We start from the raw sequence: 23,816 nt of genomic DNA on the forward strand, positions 1-23,816 counted from the left end.
TTATCTTACTGTTAGCTTGTTTTCTGGTTCATCCCACATATATTCAGATAGTTAACTGTAATCAAAACAATGCCAAAGCCATAACAATTGCAAGAAGTCCCAGAGGAAACCTTTCAGACGACATGGCTGAGCTTCTATTCAGACATTGCCACAGTGGTCTGCTCCTTGGGAAGAGGATCCTATTGTTCCAGCCCTGATTAAATAAAAATCACTTAATTGCTTCCTAAATTAGTATAAAAGCAGAGGAAAAACACTTTTGCATGCAAGATTTGGATACATCCATTAACAACGTAGGGCACACTTTCTGGAAGAACTGTACCTTCCAGCCTAAGAGTTGCATTCTGGCTGTAGAGGCACAAGGTGTTCACTCAGTCAAAGAAGATTCTGGCTTTTCTGTTCCTTACATAATAAAATGACATTTAAAAACATCTACAGACATTTGCTAATGAGAAAATTACAAATTATCCAAAAGATAAGCCTAAATGACTATTTTAATTACATATTAGGTAAATTCTTTTGCCAGCTTAGTCCCTCAGCCCCACCGTGATGTGGAGAATACAATAGATTTCCAGAACCTGCTGAACTTGTCCAGTATAGGCTGCTGAAGACACTGAAAGAACTTTGAGGGATTTCAATTTCTGCTTCTGGAAGAGAGGAACTGAGCGCTTCAGCTGCTATCACAAGACTCCCAGTGTTAAGGATAACCTTTGTAACACTGCTATATATTTCCCTCTTTGTTTTCATTAGAGCACAACTGCTTTCTCTCACCAGGTTGATCTATTGAAAAAACTACATTTATTAGCATTTGTACAATACTTCTCATCAGTAAAATTCAAGAATCTTTTAAAAAGCGTTACCAGCCTTAAAAATGTCTGAGATGCTTTAAAATAAAAGCAGTGTGGAACTGTGAACACTGAATTGCTCAGAGATTGTACAAAAAACTCCAATGGCCCTAATTATTTATCTCGTAAAAGGCACAGAAAGAATTATTCCTACAGATAAGCTTCATTAGCAATTTTAGTATTCTGAAAGGCAGGCTGAGCAGCAGATGCTAGCGGTTAATTACAGATGTTGAAGATTCCTTCTGTTCCTAAAGGAAGAGGAGAGAAGTGAGAGGTTCAGAAGTCACACTCCTTTCATTAGGTGACTGTAACACTAATTTGCTGTGCCTGGTCTTTTTGTACACTACTGAAATAGATTGAAGGGAGCTTGCGTATATCTCACCTTCCTGCTTTGTACTGTTTTAAAGGCCAGAAGAGTCTGTATTTGAATCCAGTTGCTTCCATAAGACATGCTGCTCATGCAGAAGAAAAAAGTAGGTGCATGGCTTTTATTTATTTATTTTTTCTGGTTCTACTCTTGTGGAGTACAATTGGACTGATACTCCTAAAAGGTACCACCTGTATGTTGCTACATATTGGCATAAAATAAACAGTATTACACTGATGCAATGTAAAAACATGTTTTGCCTCCAGAAAAATTTTGCACAGCAGTTAGGCAGTTATGGTGAGAAAGATGGACAAGCCTAATGTAGCTTTGTCTTACTGTTTTTCCTTTTTTTTTTTTTGGGGGGGGGGGCAGAGGGGGAAGGGATGAGGCTCCTATAGTATCAAATTGTTTCTCTGTTGAAGTATTGGCTTTTGGGATAGCACAATCTCGTTGCCACTTTGCTGGTATGCATTTATTGATGTTTCGCCCAATCTACTTATGTGCCTTCATGGCCAGAGTGTGCAACACATTACTTATAGGTTGTTCGTCCTTCACAGAAGGAAAACATACAATTACATATATAAAATAATATATAAATATATTAATATGATGGATAGGTATTTTCACTTTCAACTAAAGTATGTCAACCTCACTTAAAATAATAATGCACAGTCTGAAATAGAAAATCAGTGTCTGAATTACTATATAAAGAACCAAACAGTTAAGAAAAGTGCCAGTTACTTCTACACTTCAGGAAATTACAGTAGAATATGTGATAAAATTTTCTTAATATTCCTATCTAAAAGGACTTCACTGTAGAATAGGCTGAGTTAAGGCTAAGTCTCTGAGTTGACTTTCAAAGATGTTAAAAATATGCTACATAGAAGTTCAAATCTAGATGATTTCTCATGATGACTGACAGGCAGACTGTTAGTCCTCTGAAAGCAAATAAGGTTATGCATGTATATGTGAAAAGTAGTCATGTTTGGGGAAATGCAAATTCAAAATCTTACTGAATTTTATGGCTTCCAGTTATTAGTCTTATCTGTTTCATATTCTAGAACATTTATTTGTTCCTGGAAAATAATCTTGACCATATTCCACTGTTTTCACTGTCAAATGTGCATGAAACGAAAGCCACAATAGGACACATTGTTTTCCTTTTATAGCACACTAAGACAACTTCACAGTTTTAACGTAATTAGGATTTTAACTTGATCAAGGAAAAAAAAAGAATTCTTAACACATGCATTTGGTGTTCTTTTGGTATGAAATTATCTATATCTGAAATTCTATTACAGTTACATCTGAAATACATTGTTGTAAATATGCTAATACCAAGTGAAATCACTGTTATCATTTTCCCAGTGTTAATTCGCATCTTCTGCATAACGCATGGCATAGAATAGCGAGAAGAAAGAAAATGGAATATGAAGAAATGTAACACCTTAATTATTTATTTACTATGTTCAACGATGAGTAAGTATAATGAGCTGGTCGCACTGAATTCTTTTTCTTCTGAAAGCCATAAAAAGAATCACTGAAGTATTACTTTAAGGCTAAGTAACCCCTTTTCTGAACTTTTCACACAGGGAATATGCACCCAAGACTGGAAGTATCTGTATGCCTGCACTCCATTGAGTGAATACTTGAAATGACTACAATTTGCAGGGAAAGTAAATGTAGAAAATCTCACAAAGATGTTTTTATCTTCTAGCACAGAAATACTGTGCATGGCTGCCTGAAAGTCAGGTTATTATTCCATGCAACTTTTTCTTCACACACACACAAATATGTATATATATATATATGTATACAAATACTCAGCATTTTTTAAAATTTTTCTGAAATGGTCCAGTTGTACCTTGTGTTACAGTAGATGCATGAAATAAAAAGTCAGTTATCAAAATATTTTAAAGCTGGTGCCTAGATTGTTTCTGAGCAATTAAAGTAATAGTTATTTCTGAAGGAACTTCTAGATGTAGCTGTTCAGATTTTAAGATCTTTAGGTTTTGTTCTATTGTGCTGTTTGTTTGTTTTTAATATATATTTACCTCATTTATCATAATTGATTCTTAAGACATAGGGCACTACAATATAAAAATAGTGACAACTTGGATTACATTTCATACAGGGTTTTATTGAGTTTCTATTTATTTATTTTTATTGTAATGTGTTATTATTATTTTTCAAAATATTTGAAAAGGATAAAACACACATCTTCATAATACAATAATTGGGACCTTTCTAAAGTTTTTAGAATTAGTTGACATGTAAACATATCTACACCAGGAGTGATAAAAAGGAATATTTCTGGATAAAAATTATCCAGACTGTCCAAAGTGTCAGTTTGAGAAATGAAGACAAGTGTCCAAAAGGTGAGGGCAGACAATTCCACTGGCACACATGAGGAAAGCACTATGCCAGTCCCAAAGCACAATGCTGTCTGCTGCTTCCCAAGTGAGAGCCATTAATGCAATCATCAAGAACCATGCACATTCATGCACATTCTGCACCATTCACATAAACACACACAAAACCATCAACATGTGTAAGTGAAAGAAAACCAAGCACAGCATGGCAGAGCTGGTCAAACACTTCTGCCAGTTAGCTCTAAGACAAAATTTGAAGTTAGCTGAGTAGTGGAGAATAAAAATGAAAAATGCTCTCTCCGTTGGAGGGCTTTTATATCTACCACAATGGTCCGCCCAATAACTTGTCCCTAAGGACACCAAGTTTTTTCTGGGAGAGGTTGTGCACCAACAACAGATTCTGCCCTGGGGAGTCTCTGGCCGGTCTTCTGGGATAAGGAAAGCTGCGATGCTGGCTTGGTTGCCTTGGTTTCCTTATGCCCACACATGGAAACGGTAACCTGGACACTGTGGACTGACTGTGTGCTCACAATGCAGACAGGCAGGTTAAAAGGCGGCGCCTCTTCCTGCGGCCATCACTTCTTGGAAGTGAGGTTGTGACGGACGAGGTAGGATGAGGCTTTTCTCCAATGCATACTGTGAACTGTCGATCTAGCTTCACATTCATTAGTCAAATGAGACCAGTGAATAAGAGAATGTTTAAATTTGCCTTCCTTTCAACAGGCACGCAATGTGTGCAGCAGAGTCACAAAAGGAAAATTCAACTGAGAAGAGCCAAGCGGTAAGATTAGCTCCTTACGAATACACAAGTTCGTGCATTTTTTTGGACGTAGGTGGTCTAGCGCAAAGCCTGGTACTCTTCATGTGATAAATGGGCGAGAGGGAGCAAAAGAAAAAAAAAATGAAATGCTTCAGATACTTGTGGCTCTGCTTACCTGCAGAAGAAAAACTGCACGCTCTTCCAGTGACAGTGTCAGAAGCGTGCAGCTAGCTCTCACGTGCACTTTCAGGGAGTCTTTAGTGGAGAAGAGATCCTCTAGTACCATGGCCAGTGAATATTAGTCACCAGACAGAGGGAAGAACTGAAGCAGCTTCTGGTTCTCTCTCTCGCATCCCTCTGCCTTCCTGCCCAGCATGGCCATCGAACAAAAAGCAGCCAAGCCCTTAGTTTGTGCCTTCCTCTGGCACGTTTTAAGCATGATAACTTTAGAAGTGGCCAGCAAAAGTTAGGAAGTACAGTTGGCAAAGGCGGTATGAAATGCTAAAGGCCATTGAAGCCCAGCTCCATACCTCTTTGGGTTTTCGTATTCCCCCAATTTTCTTCCTGCATTTTCATAAAGGCTAAGAAGGTTCTACGAAGCCTGGGAAACAATTCAAGGCCCTGACAGTGTCAGACGTGCAGTCTTCACCAAGTATTTGACTTAAGAATGAATTGCCCTCAGCATTCTGTAGTGATTTAAGCGGCCGTGAGCAGGTGGCAAAAGTGGCTTAAAGTCAGGTTGCGGCCTAAAGTCAAATTCTTTGCTGACAAGTGCACGTGTCCCAGGGGAATTTCCTTCATGAGTACCCTTGGGTTGCAGAAACCTAGCGCTTCTCCTGTGCTTCTTCCTCCCCCATGAAATACTGCAAACCACTCAAACCCTGGTCTGAAATACAAGCTATGTCATGAGGTACCCGTTGCATTGGCAGGGCGCGACGGAGCTGCCCGACTTGACCGTGCAGAAGAGCTCTGTGAAGCTCCTCATGAAGAGATGGGAGGCCGCCAGTGCTCTGACACCTAGCCTGGCCTTCCAACGCCTGCCAGCCCCACGGTCCCTGGCACCAGAGAAAGCCAGCCCAGGCAGCACCGTGGAGGAAGCCGCGGCAGACAGCGGGAGGGCGGACGTCACCCTGGGTGGCCCTCGCCGGACTGAGACCTTCCCCATCTCCGTCAAGGAGCTGCAGAGCCACTTTGAGACCCTGGGTGGCAGGAAGGTGAGTGCACGCAGGTTCCGCAGCTGAAAAGGATTCCCGCGCTCTCACTGAGGACTTGGAGAACACTACTGCCAGAACAGCACCCCCTTCCAATCTGCTGCCTCTTCATATCCTTTCTGCCCCCTGAAAACCCTACCTGGCTCCTCCCAGTAGCTTCTAGCTCACATCCCCTCCATGTCTTCCAACAGGAAGCGGAAAGTGGCAGAAGCTCACTGCCACCAGCACTGGCCACTCAGCCTGGGAGCCAGACAGACATTTCTCTGATGGAAGTGTCCAGCGTGAAACGGGGGAGGGCAATCTTTGAGAAGATGTCCTCAGGCAATGGACAGACCACCAACACTGAAGGTTAGCCTTACCACTTGGATCGGATTTCTCCCTTTAGTTCAATGCACTCCATCTCTGAGGTGACAAGGGGCAAGCACACTCACCTCATCAGGGCAGCCCCCAGGCCGCCCAGGGAGAGAACGTGGCGTTCTTCTCAATGCAAAACAAGCTTTCCAGATTTCTCCATTTTGTCTTTTGTATTACGGAGGAGTGCCTGATGCCCATTAAATACTTTTTGAACAAAACACAACAGAATGGTGTCTTATGTTTTGAGAAGATAACTTTTGATGAAGACAGCCCAGATTACAAATATGATATCAAAACTATGGGCAGCATTCATCAATTACGAAAAAGTGGTATCTTCATTTTCTTCTTTGGTGAAGGTAGTTTGGATTTAGCAACTTGTTGCTTTGGTAACAATGCGTTAACTTTTATTAGTTAAAGGCATTCTGGTTTCCACAAATTAAATGCTCCGTACTTTATGTGTTCTAAAGTAAAAGTACGGCACAGTTGGCAAAATGTTGGCAATACTGTTTGTTTTGCTTACTGCTTTTCTTTCAAGCTTTGAAACACATGCACCCATCTCCCTCTCCCCAACTATGACGTCTCTTTGTGGTTGCAGTGGGTGGCTGCAAAGCTGTAGGAGGACTTCAAGAAGAGAGCCCTCCACACACTGGAAACATGCTGACGGAATTCCAGGAGAATGTCTCCTTGAAAGACAAAATGGCTCTGTATCAGGCTGCGGTGTCAAAGGCAGAGAACAGCAACCGCTTTGCCAATGTAAGATACCAATGTCTCAATATCTTCTTAATTCTACGTTTGCTTTGCCCAGGGACAGATCGTAACCATCTTTATTTCTACAAGCAAGCTATCAGGTGGATCATAGGGTGGATCAAAATTTAAATCCCAAATTAGGAAACCTACAGAGCAAACATAGTCATCCATCAGTCTCTCTCTCTACCAAATGAGGTTTTTCATGCTAGATGCCTTTGGTCTTTTGGACAATCCCCATTACTTCATGGAAGTGCTCTTCCTTTCAGTCCACCTTTGCCTGAACTTCATATATGAGGATCATGGGTGAGAGAGAGATCAGCAACACGGTTATCCTATGATGACAAAACAAGGCAGTTTCCTTACCACAACAACTATTCTCTATCGCCAAATAATAAAATCCTATTCAGGAGCACAGTGACTTTAGAGCTCTTGCTGCTCGAGCTGAAGAATTTGAAATTACCGCATGATAAAACAGCTCAGCTATGGGTGCTCAGGTAGCCCAGAAGCCACCTGAGGGAAGCAGCCAACAGCCACGCTCGCCTTCAGAGTCCAGGTGTTTTCAAACCACGCAATTCCTGCCCACTGTCTTCTTGATTTCCTAATTGCCCTTGTGTATTTGGAACAGATTCCTGCGGTTCTTTGGGCCAAGAAGGTTCCAATTCCCTCCTCCCAACACTGCCAGCAATGGTGCTGTTAGCTCTCTCTCCCCAAAAGGAAGAACTGGAGGAAGCCTGACCCAACCGAACTGTGTTGAGAACATATGAACTGCTTCATTTACACCCTATAACACCTTGCCCTTACTTGTTGAAATGGATGGTATGTTCTTACTGCAAATGGAAAACACCTGGCCTTATTTGATCACTCTAGACCTCAGAGGAAATCAAGTCCTGCACTGTGCCCGGGGGCCTGGCTGCAGTGAGGAAACACTTTGAGAACGGGCAGATGACCCCTTCAATGACCACCTTTGCTCACTCCCAGCACCAGCACAAATCTGCAGAGGTAACAATGGCATTTTGAATACTAACAAATTAGGTTTCCCCTGTTAAAGAGCTCGAGAGGAAAATAACATTATTTGCTTGATTCCAGGATTCACCATTCCCGGTGTCCCTGGAAAAATTTGCACCCCATTTTCTTTTCAACTTGCCCTCCTCGAGCCTCACCTAACTTTAACGGTTCAAACTTCTCATCACATGGGTTCCTTGTGGTGCTCGTAATCCCCTAAATCATCACGGTACACTGCCGTAAAGGAACCATTTGGGCTTAACATCTGTTAAAGTAGAACTGATTTGTGACAGCCCTTCACAGGCAGAAACACAAATCCAGATTACTGTTAATTATGTGATTCTTTGTATTTGTTTTCAGGAGACCTCAAGTACCACTCAGCTCCCACTATCAAGCAGCACCAGGGAAGCTGAGTGCAGTGCGACGAGCTCCAAAGAAGCCCCACTAGAAGCCTTTCAAAGCAAAGAGGTAACTTTATCAATTAACAATTATATCATTTGGTTTTAAAACAGTGTCCTAGACAGGGTTGTTTGGATGTGGTAATGAATGGGGCTTCCCACTCAGACTTCTCTGTGATGTTTCAAAGACAGCAGCCGAAATATGGAGTATTCTTCCATGTTGCACTAAATCCCGCAGTAACGTGAAGGTTTTGTGCACAGGTTTCTCTCGGGGAGCAAGTGACTCCAGAGACAAACGGGGCTTCTACACTCACCCGGCATACTGATGAAGCAGGTAAGAAGTGGCTTGAGAGTACTGGCTCCCAAAGGAGCACGACAAACCAAGTTCTTGGCAACCGTCTTTACTGGCACAAACGTGGGGCTGCTTTTAGGATACAGATACAGGACATTGCTCCAAGTTGTTCAGTGCCTCCTTCCTCAGTTAAGCACATTCATTGGTCTCAGTGGGACCTAAGAAACAGGTTTCCGTGCTGGTACACAGAGAGGAGTTTGGCAGAAGGAGGTAGCTTCAAATTTGTGCTGAGCTGCTGGAAAGAGCGGGGCATTTTAAGAGATGTCTGAAGACACACGCAAACCCTTGCCCCTGTATAGCCGAAACTGTGGATGATAAAGGCTCAATTTATAGCCAAGCTGAACAGGCCTGGAGATCACGATCACGGTGCTGAGGTGCTGCTTCCGCAGTCTAGTCCTGGTATTAGAATTCACGCGTTTGGTTAACACAAAGACCTCAGTCCTCTGCGAGCCGTGACATTCAGGCAATTCAGGTACGGCAAAACAGCAGGCCATAGATAACGTGTCCCTCAACACTTCTTCCATCCATTTCCTATGTATTTCTTCTCTTCATATTGTCCGTTGTTCATTTACTTTTTTTTTTTTTTTTTAATAATAATAGTAATTATTATTCTTTCCATTGCAGTAAGCAATGCAGCTGTGGAAGTGGAGGTCCCAAAGACTTCCACAGAGGTGTGTGACCATCAGATGGAAAGGACAGCAGAGGAAAACGCTGTTCCCATAGACAGAGAGACTGCAACATCTGTACCAGATGGCAAGGTCTGTGCCTTTATAGTAAGAGTAGACATCAGTCTGTCAAATACAGTCTGAATTTCTATTTTTACAATGTAGTTGCAATTGAAAATGCAACCTGTGAAAGCAGTAGGAATATACGGAGCTTAGCAATGACGGGCACACAAGGTGGTATTTAGTACAACCTGTAATTCAGCAGGTACTTCTACTACATGACAAACACAACTGAAAGTTGAACTCAAACGCTTCTGCTTTTCCTTTCCTTCTCTGATGAAGGAAGCCTCTTCTTTCCCTGCTTTCAGTCTCTAAAAGGCTATGTTTTCTGTCACCAGTTCCTCAGATGCACAGAAACTCTCAACTTGAGGAAAAACGAAGACAAGCGTCAAAATGTCGAGGGCTATCTGGACCAGGCAATTCCACTGGCACTGCCGAGCGAAGCACTGCACCAGCCCAAAAGCACCATGCCGTCTGCTCTTGCCAGAATGAGAGCCGTGAATGCAATCATCAAGAGCCATGCACATTCTGTAAGATGGCCACGTCACCAAGGAGCTGCTGGGCTGCCAGTTCTAAGCGTATGTGCACAAGAAAACCCAAAGGTTCAAAGAGGCGCCATCTATTCAGACGAGATGCTCCCTAAGCCTAGGGAGCCACAGATGAGGGAGCCACTGAGACAACCCAAAAGCAGAAGCAATTGTGCGGCTTCCAGAATTAAGGCCATCAACGACATCCACAGGAACCTACACCATTCTCAAAGGCGTCCAAACCAGGAAGGGGCTGCTTTTCTGGTGGAGGATGCGCAAGGGTTCAAAACAACAGCATCCGGCCTGAAGAACAAAGACGCAAGCGTCACAGTCTCTGTGTTGTGCAGTAATGCACAACAAGTTGACAATAAAGAGATGAAGTGACTCAAAACTAACAGACTTGTCTGAACTTTTGCTGCCTGTCTCAACAGGTTGGAGCATCAGGCGGGGAGAAAGTTCATGAAATATAACGAGGGCAAGTGTAGAGCCCTGCATCGGGGCAAGAACAACCCCAGACACCAGGATAAGTTGCTGACTGACCTGCTAGAGAGCAGCAAAGGGGAAAGGGACGTGGGTGTCCTGGTGGAGAGCCGGCTGACCATGAGCCAGCACTGTGCCCTTGTGGCCAAGAAGGCCAATGGCATCCTGGGGTGTATTAGCAGGGCTGTGGTTAGTAGGTCGAGAGAGGTTCTCCTCCCCCTCTACTCTGCCCTAGTGAGACCACATCTGCAATATTGCGTCCAGTTCTGGGCCCCCCAGTTCAAGAAGGACAGGGAACTGCTTGAGAGAGTCCAGCACAGAGCCACGAGGATGATTAAGGGAGTGGAGCATCTCCCTTTTGAGGAAAGGCTGAGGGAGCTGGGTCTCTTTAGTTAGAGAAGAGGAGAGTCAGAGGTGACCTTATTAACGTTTATAAATATGTAAAGGGAGAGTGTCAGGAGGACGGAGCTAGGCTCTTCTCGGTGACATCTAATGATAGGACAAGGGGCAATGGGTGTAAGCTGGAACATAGGAGGTTCCACTTAAATGTGAGACAAAACTTTTTTATGGTGAGGGTGACAGAGCACGAGAACAGGCTACCCAAAGGAGGGTCGTGGAGTTTCCTTCTCCAGAGACACTCAAAACCTGCCTGGACGCGATCCTGTGTGACCTGATCTAGCTGCTCCTGCTCCGGCAGGGGCATTGGACCAGACGATCTTCCAAGGTCCCTTCCAATCCCTAACATTCAGTGATTCTGTGATTCCTAGGCGTCTCAGCAGTCTTCTAGCATCTTTCTTTGGCAAAGGCATGTCTGAAAAGAAAAACTGTAAAAATCACAGTCAGGGGAAGAACTCTGGATCTCCAAAGTACCAAACTGCAGGTCTTATATATGGGCTGCCATTATGTCAGGATAACAACAATCTGCTGCCCAGGAAGATTAATCTTACTTTGAATTCAGTACGCACTGCAATACTATGCTCCTCAGAAAATCAGGACAATTATTCCCAGGTTTTGTGATTACCACTCGTTAAAGTGAGGATTTACTGGATTAGGTTTTGGATGAACTCTAGATCTCAGAGTGTACCTTATAATTGAGGAGAACATAGAAATATCAATATAGCATTGAATTAAATATTTTCAGTGAATGTTGTAAATGTTACTCGTGCTTTTTTCCCCTGGATTGAAGGCATAGTGTCACGAGGGTGCTTATCAATTAAAGCAAAACTGCATCCTGTGACAGCATATACAGTGTATTCACTGGAAGCAAACAAACTCCAAGACAATTTATTTTATTATTATTTTTTTTTTTCAGAAGACATTAGAGTATTCTTAAGAAGAAGACTTTCATCCTAGGTTTGTGCATTTCCTTGACGGAAAAAAAAAAAAATCCATCTTGCAGTTCATTCCAGGACTGATCATTAGTTGAAAGCCTTTGCATTCAAATATCTGAGATTTGGATAGAGGATGCCTATACGCACATGGGAGTGGAGTGGTGCCGTGCTAGGAGTGAGAATATGGACACTTCTGGTCTAAATTCTGTCAGCAGCCGGTGGGACTCAGAGAAGACCTTCTGTACCTCTCATTTTCTCAGGATGTTCACATGGGTGCTGTGAAGCCAACAGGATTAGAGAGCACGCTGAGGCAAAATTTTCACTAAAACCTGGACATCATTGCTGTTATTCTAGAAGATAATTTATGAGACAAAGAAAAATGGGTACCAAGCAAACAAAGTAATGATTGCTGGCTAAATAAGAATTATTGCCAGGGCTTGGTGCTTGGTTCACACAGGCAGTTCAGGGTTTAGTTTCATGAGAATTCAAGATCCTATCAGAGCAACGTGCAGCTTTTTGTGGTTGCTTGGAATACCGGGGGCAGCCGATACCCAGGGTAAAAGAAAAATGTAAGCCATTAAGGGGTGATGGTGGGAAGATAAAGATCAGCTTGGAGCACTTGGCAGCTCAGAGGAGATGAGAATGGACAGTGAGAAAACCCTAATGACTCTCAGAGGAGAAGCAGTAAGAGCAGGAAAGGCACTTGCAAACCCTCCCCAGCCCAAACAGCCAACAGCAGACGCGAGGAGGACTTCAGAGCAGGCAAGCCTTGTGCTCTGGGCTGCCGCAAGGACCCCTGACCAGGCCAACCAGGTACAAGTGTCTTGGTGCCAGGCCGCTGGCCAGAGCACTTGAGTACATCCATGTTAGCGCTCATGTGTGGGTGAAGAGTGGAAGGGAAACCACTTTTGAAGTAAGACCACCTCCCTTTCATACGAGGCCTTCCTACTCTGCTGCAACATTGCTTCCATCAGGCGAGAAGAAACAGCGTGGCACTGCTGGTAGGGAGCTCCAGCGTGAGGAAAGAAACAGGTGGGGAGTAGAGGAGGTGAAGGCAGTTTAGAGAGAAATGACTGCAGTTATGTTATCTGACAGCCTCATGCAAACCATGTCAGTGGTTACCCCAGTGAGCCATGCCTTGCAGAGGCATCCCAGCAAGTCCCTGCAGCCCCGAGTCCTGGCTGACAGCACACGCTGATGCAGCTGTTCTCCTCCTGCCGACACCAAGACTTTGCAGATAATCAGAGACAATTTGGAACAGGAGACCATGTTAAATTTGGTCCCCCCCCCCCCCCAAAAAAAAAAAGTCGGGGGGGAATTTTCTAAGTGAGCAGTCACCCAGGGCATCTCTCAGGCTGAAATTTGTCATGTCAGAACACGAACAGGTCACACTTAGCGAAGCCGTGCAGCTCAGGGAACAAAACCTCCCTTCCTGCAATCGGCAGCTTGATTCTTTCTAGTCTTGGCTTTAGAGCACTATGCGGAGTTTATTATAATTCTCTTGAATAGTAAAGGCTCACCCTGAGCACTCTGGTGCACAAGTATCCAGGAAAGCCCTGCTGGGGCTCTTGTAGCCACTTGCCTCAAGACACTTTCCTGATCGAATTCCTACTCCTACCATGCCAGACCAGGTATTCTTTCGTACCCCCTGGCAAAGCTAATGGGCTCTGGGCTGGCTGCATTAGACCTTCTGCCTCAGCACCAGCAATGAGCCTGAGGCTACCAGGTAGCTGAAGCACATCCTCTCCAAGCAGCCCCATTCTGGAAGCATTATAGATTTGCAGTTCACCTCCTTAGATATATATGCAACAAGCAAAGCATCATTAGAAGCACAGCGTTTATGAGGGTTCTGAAAAATCACATTTTTTTACTCCTTAGCTAGTGCAAAGACACCACAGATATGAGAAAAATGGTCAATCCTTTGTAGCATTTCCCAGTTCATTGTTCTTACTACTGTAGTCTTCTTCAGGCTTCACTTCAGAGTTGTGAAGGGCATCCCAAGTTCTCCTCCTCCAACTCAAATCTCTTTTCTTGCGTGACAGATTATCTACTGTGATCCCCCCCAAAAAAAACTTTTCATCTGTACTTCCGCAAAGAGAAAAAAATCTTTTTTCTTAAAATTTCCTATTTCCTATGTCAAGTGTGTCCTGACATCTGAACATCTTTGTTGGATGATCCTCAGAGAATTTTGTTTGATGTCCACTCTCCTGGGGACCGGAAGTGGAAGACCAGTTGGCCTGCAGCAGGAACCATCTCCCTGCGTATCCCATTAAAGCAATTAATCAAATTATAATAATCTTTCTATGCTAGAAGGCAGGAATTTCTCCCATCATCTTTTGTGGTTCGTCTTTTTGTGGTTCTACTTCCCATCAATGGGGGCTGTTCAGCCACGTCCTGGGAAGCAGGGCCTCAATATGCGTGGTGGTTTTTCAGGAGGACAGACGCTTCCACAACAAGAGCCCCCCCCGCCTCCTTCCCCTTTCCCACCTTTTATTGCCGAGTGTGACATCACATGGCATGGAATATCCCTTTGGTCAGTTTAGGTCAGCTGCACCGGTGATGTCCCCTCCCCGTCACTTGCCCACCCCCAGCCTGCTGGCTCTTGGGGCTTGGAGGGAGTCTTGATGTGGTGCCAGTATTGCTCACTGATAGAAAAAAACACTGGTGTGATACCAGTGCTGTTTGAGCTACAATTGCAGAACACAGCACTGTATGGGCTGCTCCAGGGAAAGTTAATTCCATCCCAGCCAGACCTAGCGTAAGGCAGGTTTTAACTCCTGGCTTGAGTGTAGTTCGTTGCAGACTGTGTCTGTTTAGGTTTCTTCTTTCACTGAAAAGATCATTGTCTTCTTTTACTTTGACTTTACTGTTTTTATCAACAAGAAGAGTATTACTAAACTCCCAGTCTATGTCAAAAGGTGTCATGTCGTTACTTCTAGAAAGGAGGACGGTACTGGCGCTACTTCCAAAGAGTTGTTCCATTAAATTAGACTTCTTTCCTTTCTTAGTATTGAAATCTGCGTTTTCCTTGATATTTTCATCTAAGTAATCACTTTTTTGATTAAGTCACCTTGATCTCCCTGATCCTTTTCCAAAGGAAGGTACCTAACTGCCAAATGTTAACTCTCTACTTTAAATCTACAGTCCTTAGCTTTCTCTGCTTCTGCCCTTGTACTTTTGTGGCATCATAAAATGGGTTGGCTTACTAGAGAGTCCTTCAAAACTTTTGTTGGCCAAAGAGCTGTAGCCTGAGAGTCAGAAGTCTCCCCCATACTACAGGAAGAGAGAACGCCCCCAAGGGTAAATTACCCAACATTTTGATATTTCTCTTCGGTATCAAAAAACACACACACAAAAAACACCAGCATGAGTGAATGAAAGAAAACCAAGCACGGCATGCCAGAGCTAGTCTAACAATTCTGCCAGTTAGCTCTAAGAGAGAATTTGAAGTTAGCTGAGTAACGGAGAATAAAAATGAAAAGCCAATGGTCTCTCTGTTTGAGGGCATTTATTGTCTACCACAACGGTCTGCCCAAGAACTTGTCCCTAAGGACACCAAGTTCTTTCTGGGAGAGGTTGTGCACCACCACCAACAGAATCTCAACAGATTCCAAGGACTCTCTGGTGGGTCTGTTGGGGTAAGGAAAGCCAGGAGGCCGGCTTGGTTGCCTTGGTTTCCGTATGCCCACACATGGAGACGGTAACCTGGACACTGTGGACTGACTGTGTGCTCACAATGCAGACAGGCAGGTTAAAAGGCGGCGCCTCTTCCTGCAGCCATCACTTCTTGGAAGTGAGGTTGTGACGGACGAGGTAGGATGAGGCTTTTCTCCAATGCATACTGTGAACTGTCGATCTAGCTTCACATTCATTAGTCAAATGAGACCAGTGAATAAGAGAATGTTTAAATTTGCCTTCCTTTCAACAGGCACGCAATGTGTGCAGCAGAGTCACAAAAGGAAAATTCAACTGAGAAGAGCCAAGCGGTAAGATTAGCTCCTTACGAATACACAAGTTCGTGCATTTTTTTGGACGTAGGTGGTCTAGCGCAAAGCCTGATACTCTTCATGTGATAAATGGGCGAGAGGGAGCAAAAGAAAAAAAAATGAAATGCTTCAGATACTTGTGGCTCTGCTTACCTGCAGAAGAAAAACTGCACGCTCTTCCAGTGACAGTGTCAGAAGCGTGCAGCTAGCTCTCACGTGCACTTTCAGGGAGTCTTTAGTGGAGAAGAGATCCTCTAGTACCATGGCCAGTGAATATTAGTCACCAGACAGAGGGAAGAACTGAAGCAGCTTCTGGTTCTCTCTCTCGCATCCCTCTGCCTTCCTGCCCAGCATGGCCATCGAGCAAAAAGCAGCCAAGCCCTTAGTTTGTGCCTTCCTCTGGCACGTTTTAAGCATGATAACTTTAGAAGTGGCCAGCAAAAGTTAGGAAGTACAGTCGGCGAAGGCGGTATGACATGCTAAAGGCCATTGAAGCCCAGCTCCATACCTCTTTGGGTTTTCGTATTCCCCCAATTTTCTTCCTGCATTTTCATAAAGGCTAAGAAGGTTCTACGAAGCCTGGGAAACAATTCAAGGCCCTGACAGTGTCAGACGTGCAGTCTTCACCAAGTATTTGACTTAAGAATGAATTGCCCTCAGCATTCTGTAGTGATTTAAGCGGCCGTGAGCAGGTGGCAAAAGTGGCTTAAAGTCAGGTTGCGGCCTAAAGTCAAATTCTTTGCTGACAAGTGCACGTGTCCCAGGGGAATTTCCTTCATGAGTACCCTTGGGTTGCAGAAACCTAGCGCTTCTCCTGTGCTTCTTCCTCCCCCATGAAATACTGCAAACCACTCAAACCCTGGTCTGAAATACAAGCTATGTCATGAGGTACCCGTTGCATTGGCAGGGCGCGATGGAGCTGCCCGACTTGACCGTGCAGAAGAGCTCTGTGAAGCTCCTCATGAAGAGATGGGAGGCCGCCAGTGCTCTGACACCTAGCCTGGCCTTCCAACGCCTGCCAGCCCCACGGTCCCTGGCACCAGAGAAAGCCAGCCCAGGCAGCACCGTGGAGGAAGCCGCGGCAGACAGCGGGAGGGCGGACGTCACCCTGGGTGGCCCTCGCCGGACTGAGACCTTCCCCATCTCCGTCAAGGAGCTGCAGAGCCACTTTGAGACCCTGGGTGGCAGGAAGGTGAGTGCACGCAGGTTCCGCAGCTGAAAAGGATTCCCGCGCTCTCACTGAGGACTTGGAGAACACTACTGCCAGAACAGCACCCCCTTCCAATCTGCTGCCTCTTCATATCCTTTCTGCCCCCTGAAAACCCTACCTGGCTCCTCCCAGTAGCTTCTAGCTCACATCCCCTCCATGTCTTCCAACAGGAAGCGGAAAGTGGCAGAAGCTCACTGCCACCAGCACTGGCCACTCAGCCTGGGAGCCAGACAGACATTTCTCTGATGGAAGTGTCCAGCGTGAAACGGGGGAGGGCAATCTTTGAGAAGATGTCCTCAGGCAATGGACAGACCACCAACACTGAAGGTTAGCCTTACCACTTGGATCGGATTTCTCCCTTTAGTTCAATGCACTCCATCTCTGAGGTGACAAGGGGCAAGCACACTCACCTCATCAGGGCAGCCCCCAGGCCGCCCAGGGAGAGAACGTGGCGTTCTTCTCAATGCAAAACAAGCTTTCCAGATTTCTCCATTTTGTCTTTTGTATTACGGAGGAGTGCCTGATGCCCATTAAATACTTTTTGAACAAAACACAACAGAATGGTGTCTTATGTTTTGAGAAGATAACTTTTGATGAAGACAGCCCAGATTACAAATATGATATCAAAACTATGGGCAGCATTCATCAATTACGAAAAAGTGGTATCTTCATTTTCTTCTTTGGTGAAGATAGTTTGGATTTAGCAACTTGTTGCTTTGGTAACAATGCGTTAACTTTTATTAGTTAAAGGCATTCTGGTTTCCACAAATTAAATGCTCCGTACTTTATGTGTTCTAAAGTAAAAGTACGGCACAGTTGGCAAAATGTTGGCAATACTGTTTGTTTTGCTTACTGCTTTTCTTTCAAGCTTTGAAACACATGCACCCATCTCCCTCTCCCCAACTATGACGTCTCTTTGTGGTTGCAGTGGGTGGCTGCAAAGCTGTAGGAGGACTTCAAGAAGAGAGCCCTCCACACACTGGAAACACGCTGACGGAATTCCAGGAGAATGTCTCCTTGAAAGACAAAATGGCTCTGTATCAGGCTGCGGTGTCAAAGGCAGAGAACAGCAACCGCTTTGCCAATGTAAGATACCAATGTCTCAATATCTTCTTAATTCTACGTTTGCTTTGCCCAGGGACAGATCGTAACCATCTTTATTTCTACAAGCAAGCTATCAGGTGGATCATAGGGTGGATCAAAATTTAAATCCCAAATTAGGAAACCTACAGAGCAAACATAGTCATCCATCAGTCTCTCTCTCTACCAAATGAGGTTTTTCATGCTAGATGCCTTTGGTCTTTTGGACAATCCCCATTACTTCATGGAAGTGCTCTTCCTTTCAGTCCACCTTTGCCTGAACTTCATATATGAGGATCATGGGTGAGAGAGAGATCAGCAACACGGTTATCCTATGATGACAAAACAAGGCAGTTTCCTTACCACAACAACTATTCTCTATCGCCAAATAATAAAATCCTATTCAGGAGCACAGTGACTTTAGAGCTCTTGCTGCTCGAGCTGAAGAATTTGAAATTACCGCATGATAAAACAGCTCAGCTATGGGTGCTCAGGTAGCCCAGAAGCCACCTGAGGGAAGCAGCCAACAGCCACGCTCGCCTTCAGAGTCCAGGTGTTTTCAAACCACGCAATTCCTGCCCACTGTCTTCTTGATTTCCTAATTGCCCTTGTGTATTTGGAACAGATTCCTGCGGTTCTTTGGGCCAAGAAGGTTCCAATTCCCTCCTCCCAACACTGCCAGCAATGGTGCTGTTAGCTCTCTCTCCCCAAAAGGAAGAACTGGAGGAAGCCTGACCCAACCGAACTGTGTTGAGAACATATGAACTGCTTCATTTACACCCTATAACACCTTGCCCTTACTTGTTGAAATGGATGGTATGTTCTTACTGCAAATGGAAAACACCTGGCCTTATTTGATCACTCTAGACCTCAGAGGAAATCAAGTCCTGCACTGTGCCCGGGGGCCTGGCTGCAGTGAGGAAACACTTTGAGAACGGGCAGATGACCCCTTCAATGACCACCTTTGCTCACTCCCAGCACCAGCACAAATCTGCAGAGGTAACAATGGCATTTTGAATACTAACAAATTAGGTTTCCCCTGTTAAAGAGCTCGAGAGGAAAATAACATTATTTGCTTGATTCCAGGATTCACCATTCCCGGTGTCCCTGGAAAAATTTGCACCCCATTTTCTTTTCAACTTGCCCTCCTCGAGCCTCACCTAACTTTAACGGTTCAAACTTCTCATCACATGGGTTCCTTGTGGTGCTCGTAATCCCCTAAATCATCACGGTACACTGCCGTAAAGGAACCATTTGGGCTTAACATCTGTTAAAGTAGAACTGATTTGTGACAGCCCTTCACAGGCAGAAACACAAATCCAGATTACTGTTAATTATGTGATTCTTTGTATTTGTTTTCAGGAGACCTCAAGTACCACTCAGCTCCCACTATCAAGCAGCACCAGGGAAGCTGAGTGCAGTGCGACGAGCTCCAAAGAAGCCCCACTAGAAGCCTTTCAAAGCAAAGAGGTAACTTTATCAATTAACAATTATATCATTTGGTTTTAAAACAGTGTCCTAGACAGGGTTGTTTGGATGTGGTAATGAATGGGGCTTCCCACTCAGACTTCTCTGTGATGTTTCAAAGACAGCAGCCGAAATATGGAGTATTCTTCCATGTTGCACTAAATCCCGCAGTAACGTGAAGGTTTTGTGCACAGGTTTCTCTCGGGGAGCAAGTGACTCCAGAGACAAACGGGGCTTCTACACTCACCCGGCATACTGATGAAGCAGGTAAGAAGTGGCTTGAGAGTACTGGCTCCCAAAGGAGCACGACAAACCAAGTTCTTGGCAACCGTCTTTACTGGCACAAACGTGGGGCTGCTTTTAGGATACAGATACAGGACATTGCTCCAAGTTGTTCAGTGCCTCCTTCCTCAGTTAAGCACATTCATTGGTCTCAGTGGGACCTAAGAAACAGGTTTCCGTGCTGGTACACAGAGAGGAGTTTGGCAGAAGGAGGTAGCTTCAAATTTGTGCTGAGCTGCTGGAAAGAGCGGGGCATTTTAAGAGATGTCTGAAGACACACGCAAACCCTTGCCCCTGTATAGCCGAAACTGTGGATGATAAAGGCTCAATTTATAGCCAAGCTGAACAGGCCTGGAGATCACGATCACGGTGCTGAGGTGCTGCTTCCGCAGTCTAGTCCTGGTATTAGAATTCACGCGTTTGGTTAACACAAAGACCTCAGTCCTCTGCGAGCCGTGACATTCAGGCAATTCAGGTACGGCAAAACAGCAGGCCATAGATAACGTGTCCCTCAACACTTCTTCCATCCATTTCCTATGTATTTCTTCTCTTCATATTGTCCGTTGTTCATTTACTTTTTTTTTTTTTTTTAATAATAATAGTAATTATTATTCTTTCCATTGCAGTAAGCAATGCAGCTGTGGAAGTGGAGGTCCCAAAGACTTCCACAGAGGTGTGTGACCATCAGATGGAAAGGACAGCAGAGGAAAACGCTGTTCCCATAGACAGAGAGACTGCAACATCTGTACCAGATGGCAAGGTCTGTGCCTTTATAGTAAGAGTAGACATCAGTCTGTCAAATACAGTCTGAATTTCTATTTTTACAATGTAGTTGCAATTGAAAATGCAACCTGTGAAAGCAGTAGGAATATACGGAGCTTAGCAATGACGGGCACACAAGGTGGTATTTAGTACAACCTGTAATTCAGCAGGTACTTCTACTACATGACAAACACAACTGAAAGTTGAACTCAAACGCTTCTGCTTTTCCTTTCCTTCTCTGATGAAGGAAGCCTCTTCTTTCCCTGCTTTCAGTCTCTAAAAGGCTATGTTTTCTGTCACCAGTTCCTCAGATGCACAGAAACTCTCAACTTGAGGAAAAACGAAGACAAGCGTCAAAATGTCGAGGGCTATCTGGACCAGGCAATTCCACTGGCACTGCCGAGCGAAGCACTGCACCAGCCCAAAAGCACCATGCCGTCTGCTCTTGCCAGAATGAGAGCCGTGAATGCAATCATCAAGAGCCATGCACATTCTGTAAGACGGCCACGTCACCAAGGAGCTGCTGGGCTGCCAGTTCTAAGCGTATGTGCACAAGAAAACCCAAAGGTTCAAAGAGGCGCCATCTATTCAGACGAGATGCTCCCTAAGCCTAGGGAGCCACAGATGAGGGAGCCACTGAGACAACCCAAAAGCAGAAGCAATTGTGCGGCTTCCAGAATTAAGGCCATCAACGACATCCACAGGAACCTACACCATTCTCAAAGGCGTCCAAACCAGGAAGGGGCTGCTTTTCTGGTGGAGGATGCGCAAGGGTTCAAAACAACAGCATCCGGCCTGAAGAACAAAGACGCAAGCGTCACAGTCTCTGTGTTGTGCAGTAATGCACAACAAGTTGACAATAAAGAGATGAAGTGACTCAAAACTAACAGACTTGTCTGAACTTTTGCTGCCTGTCTCAACAGGTTGGAGCATCAGGCGGGGAGAAAGTTCATGAAATATAACGAGGGCAAGTGTAGAGCCCTGCATCGGGGCAAGAACAACCCCAGACACCAGGATAAGTTGCTGACTGACCTGCTAGAGAGCAGCAAAGGGGAAAGGGACGTGGGTGTCCTGGTGGAGAGCCGGCTGACCATGAGCCAGCACTGTGCCCTTGTGGCCAAGAAGGCCAATGGCATCCTGGGGTGTATTAGCAGGGCTGTGGTTAGTAGGTCGAGAGAGGTTCTCCTCCCCCTCTACTCTGCCCTAGTGAGACCACATCTGCAATATTGCGTCCAGTTCTGGGCCCCCCAGTTCAAGAAGGACAGGGAACTGCTTGAGAGAGTCCAGCACAGAGCCACGAGGATGATTAAGGGAGTGGAGCATCTCCCTTTTGAGGAAAGGCTGAGGGAGCTGGGTCTCTTTAGTTAGAGAAGAGGAGAGTCAGAGGTGACCTTATTAACGTTTATAAATATGTAAAGGGAGAGTGTCAGGAGGACGGAGCTAGGCTCTTCTCGGTGACATCTAATGATAGGACAAGGGGCAATGGGTGTAAGCTGGAACATAGGAGGTTCCACTTAAATGTGAGACAAAACTTTTTTATGGTGAGGGTGACAGAGCACGAGAACAGGCTACCCAAAGGAGGGTCGTGGAGTTTCCTTCTCCAGAGACACTCAAAACCTGCCTGGACGCGATCCTGTGTGACCTGATCTAGCTGCTCCTGCTCCGGCAGGGGCATTGGACCAGACGATCTTCCAAGGTCCCTTCCAATCCCTAACATTCAGTGATTCTGTGATTCCTAGGCGTCTCAGCAGTCTTCTAGCATCTTTCTTTGGCAAAGGCATGTCTGAAAAGAAAAACTGTAAAAATCACAGTCAGGGGAAGAACTCTGGATCTCCAAAGTACCAAACTGCAGGTCTTATATATGGGCTGCCATTATGTCAGGATAACAACAATCTGCTGCCCAGGAAGATTAATCTTACTTTGAATTCAGTACGCACTGCAATACTATGCTCCTCAGAAAATCAGGACAATTATTCCCAGGTTTTGTGATTACCACTCGTTAAAGTGAGGATTTACTGGATTAGGTTTTGGATGAACTCTAGATCTCAGAGTGTACCTTATAATTGAGGAGAACATAGAAATATCAATATAGCATTGAATTAAATATTTTCAGTGAATGTTGTAAATGTTACTCGTGCTTTTTTCCCCTGGATTGAAGGCATAGTGTCACGAGGGTGCTTATCAATTAAAGCAAAACTGCATCCTGTGACAGCATATACAGTGTATTCACTGGAAGCAAACAAACTCCAAGACAATTTATTTTATTATTATTTTTTTTTTTCAGAAGACATTAGAGTATTCTTAAGAAGAAGACTTTCATCCTAGGTTTGTGCATTTCCTTGACGGAAAAAAAAAAAAATCCATCTTGCAGTTCATTCCAGGACTGATCATTAGTTGAAAGCCTTTGCATTCAAATATCTGAGATTTGGATAGAGGATGCCTATACGCACATGGGAGTGGAGTGGTGCCGTGCTAGGAGTGAGAATATGGACACTTCTGGTCTAAATTCTGTCAGCAGCCGGTGGGACTCAGAGAAGACCTTCTGTACCTCTCATTTTCTCAGGATGTTCACATGGGTGCTGTGAAGCCAACAGGATTAGAGAGCACGCTGAGGCAAAATTTTCACTAAAACCTGGACATCATTGCTGTTATTCTAGAAGATAATTTATGAGACAAAGAAAAATGGGTACCAAGCAAACAAAGTAATGATTGCTGGCTAAATAAGAATTATTGCCAGGGCTTGGTGCTTGGTTCACACAGGCAGTTCAGGGTTTAGTTTCATGAGAATTCAAGATCCTATCAGAGCAACGTGCAGCTTTTTGTGGTTGCTTGGAATACCGGGGGCAGCCGATACCCAGGGTAAAAGAAAAATGTAAGCCATTAAGGGGTGATGGTGGGAAGATAAAGATCAGCTTGGAGCACTTGGCAGCTCAGAGGAGATGAGAATGGACAGTGAGAAAACCCTAATGACTCTCAGAGGAGAAGCAGTAAGAGCAGGAAAGGCACTTGCAAACCCTCCCCAGCCCAAACAGCCAACAGCAGACGCGAGGAGGACTTCAGAGCAGGCAAGCCTTGTGCTCTGGGCTGCCGCAAGGACCCCTGACCAGGCCAACCAGGTACAAGTGTCTTGGTGCCAGGCCGCTGGCCAGAGCACTTGAGTACATCCATGTTAGCGCTCATGTGTGGGTGAAGAGTGGAAGGGAAACCACTTTTGAAGTAAGACCACCTCCCTTTCATACGAGGCCTTCCTACTCTGCTGCAACATTGCTTCCATCAGGCGAGAAGAAACAGCGTGGCACTGCTGGTAGGGAGCTCCAGCGTGAGGAAAGAAACAGGTGGGGAGTAGAGGAGGTGAAGGCAGTTTAGAGAGAAATGACTGCAGTTATGTTATCTGACAGCCTCATGCAAACCATGTCAGTGGTTACCCCAGTGAGCCATGCCTTGCAGAGGCATCCCAGCAAGTCCCTGCAGCCCCGAGTCCTGGCTGACAGCACACGCTGATGCAGCTGTTCTCCTCCTGCCGACACCAAGACTTTGCAGATAATCAGAGACAATTTGGAA

The 23,816-nt window shown here is 45.0% G+C and overlaps 2 protein-coding genes across 3 annotated transcripts in view; both read left to right on the forward strand.

Annotated features, from left to right (window-relative positions):
- The first annotated feature begins 392 nt into the window (after window positions 1–392).
- The window catches only part of LOC310896425 (uncharacterized protein), a 34,204-nt gene continuing 10,780 nt past the window's right edge, over window positions 393–23,816 (forward strand). The window contains exons 1-11 of one of the 2 annotated variants that reach the window (XM_083828676.1): window positions 393–1,315; window positions 2,578–2,688; window positions 15,397–15,454; window positions 16,362–16,646; window positions 16,835–16,991; window positions 17,593–17,750; window positions 18,612–18,743; window positions 19,107–19,214; window positions 19,406–19,478; window positions 20,120–20,253; window positions 20,559–22,412. In XM_083828676.1, the coding sequence (XP_083684802.1) occupies window positions 2,675–2,688; window positions 15,397–15,454; window positions 16,362–16,646; window positions 16,835–16,991; window positions 17,593–17,750; window positions 18,612–18,743; window positions 19,107–19,214; window positions 19,406–19,478; window positions 20,120–20,253; window positions 20,559–21,131 (1,692 nt within the window). In that variant the 5' untranslated portion in view covers window positions 393–1,315; window positions 2,578–2,674 and the 3' untranslated portion in view covers window positions 21,132–22,412. Of the gene's footprint in view, window positions 1,316–2,577; window positions 2,689–15,396; window positions 15,455–16,361; window positions 16,647–16,834; window positions 16,992–17,592; window positions 17,751–18,611; window positions 18,744–19,106; window positions 19,215–19,405; window positions 19,479–20,119; window positions 20,254–20,558; window positions 22,413–23,816 lie in introns of those variants that run through there. The other variant, XM_083828675.1, reaches the window with a different exon arrangement.
- LOC310896358 (uncharacterized protein) lies at window positions 2,748–11,885 on the forward strand (the record flags this gene model as incomplete). The annotated part of the gene is made up of 9 exons (XM_083828555.1): window positions 2,748–2,961; window positions 4,305–4,362; window positions 5,271–5,555; window positions 5,744–7,652; window positions 8,016–8,123; window positions 8,315–8,387; window positions 9,030–9,163; window positions 9,469–9,660; window positions 11,823–11,885. The coding sequence occupies exons 4-9, from the start codon at window positions 7,596–7,598 to the stop codon at window positions 11,883–11,885; spliced, it is 627 nt and encodes a 208-aa protein (XP_083684681.1). The 5' UTR covers window positions 2,748–2,961; window positions 4,305–4,362; window positions 5,271–5,555; window positions 5,744–7,595.

Source organism: Anser anser (assembly GCF_964211835.1).
Source record: "Anser anser genome assembly, chromosome: 3".
In the NCBI taxonomy this organism is placed as follows: domain Eukaryota; kingdom Metazoa; phylum Chordata; class Aves; order Anseriformes; family Anatidae; genus Anser; species Anser anser.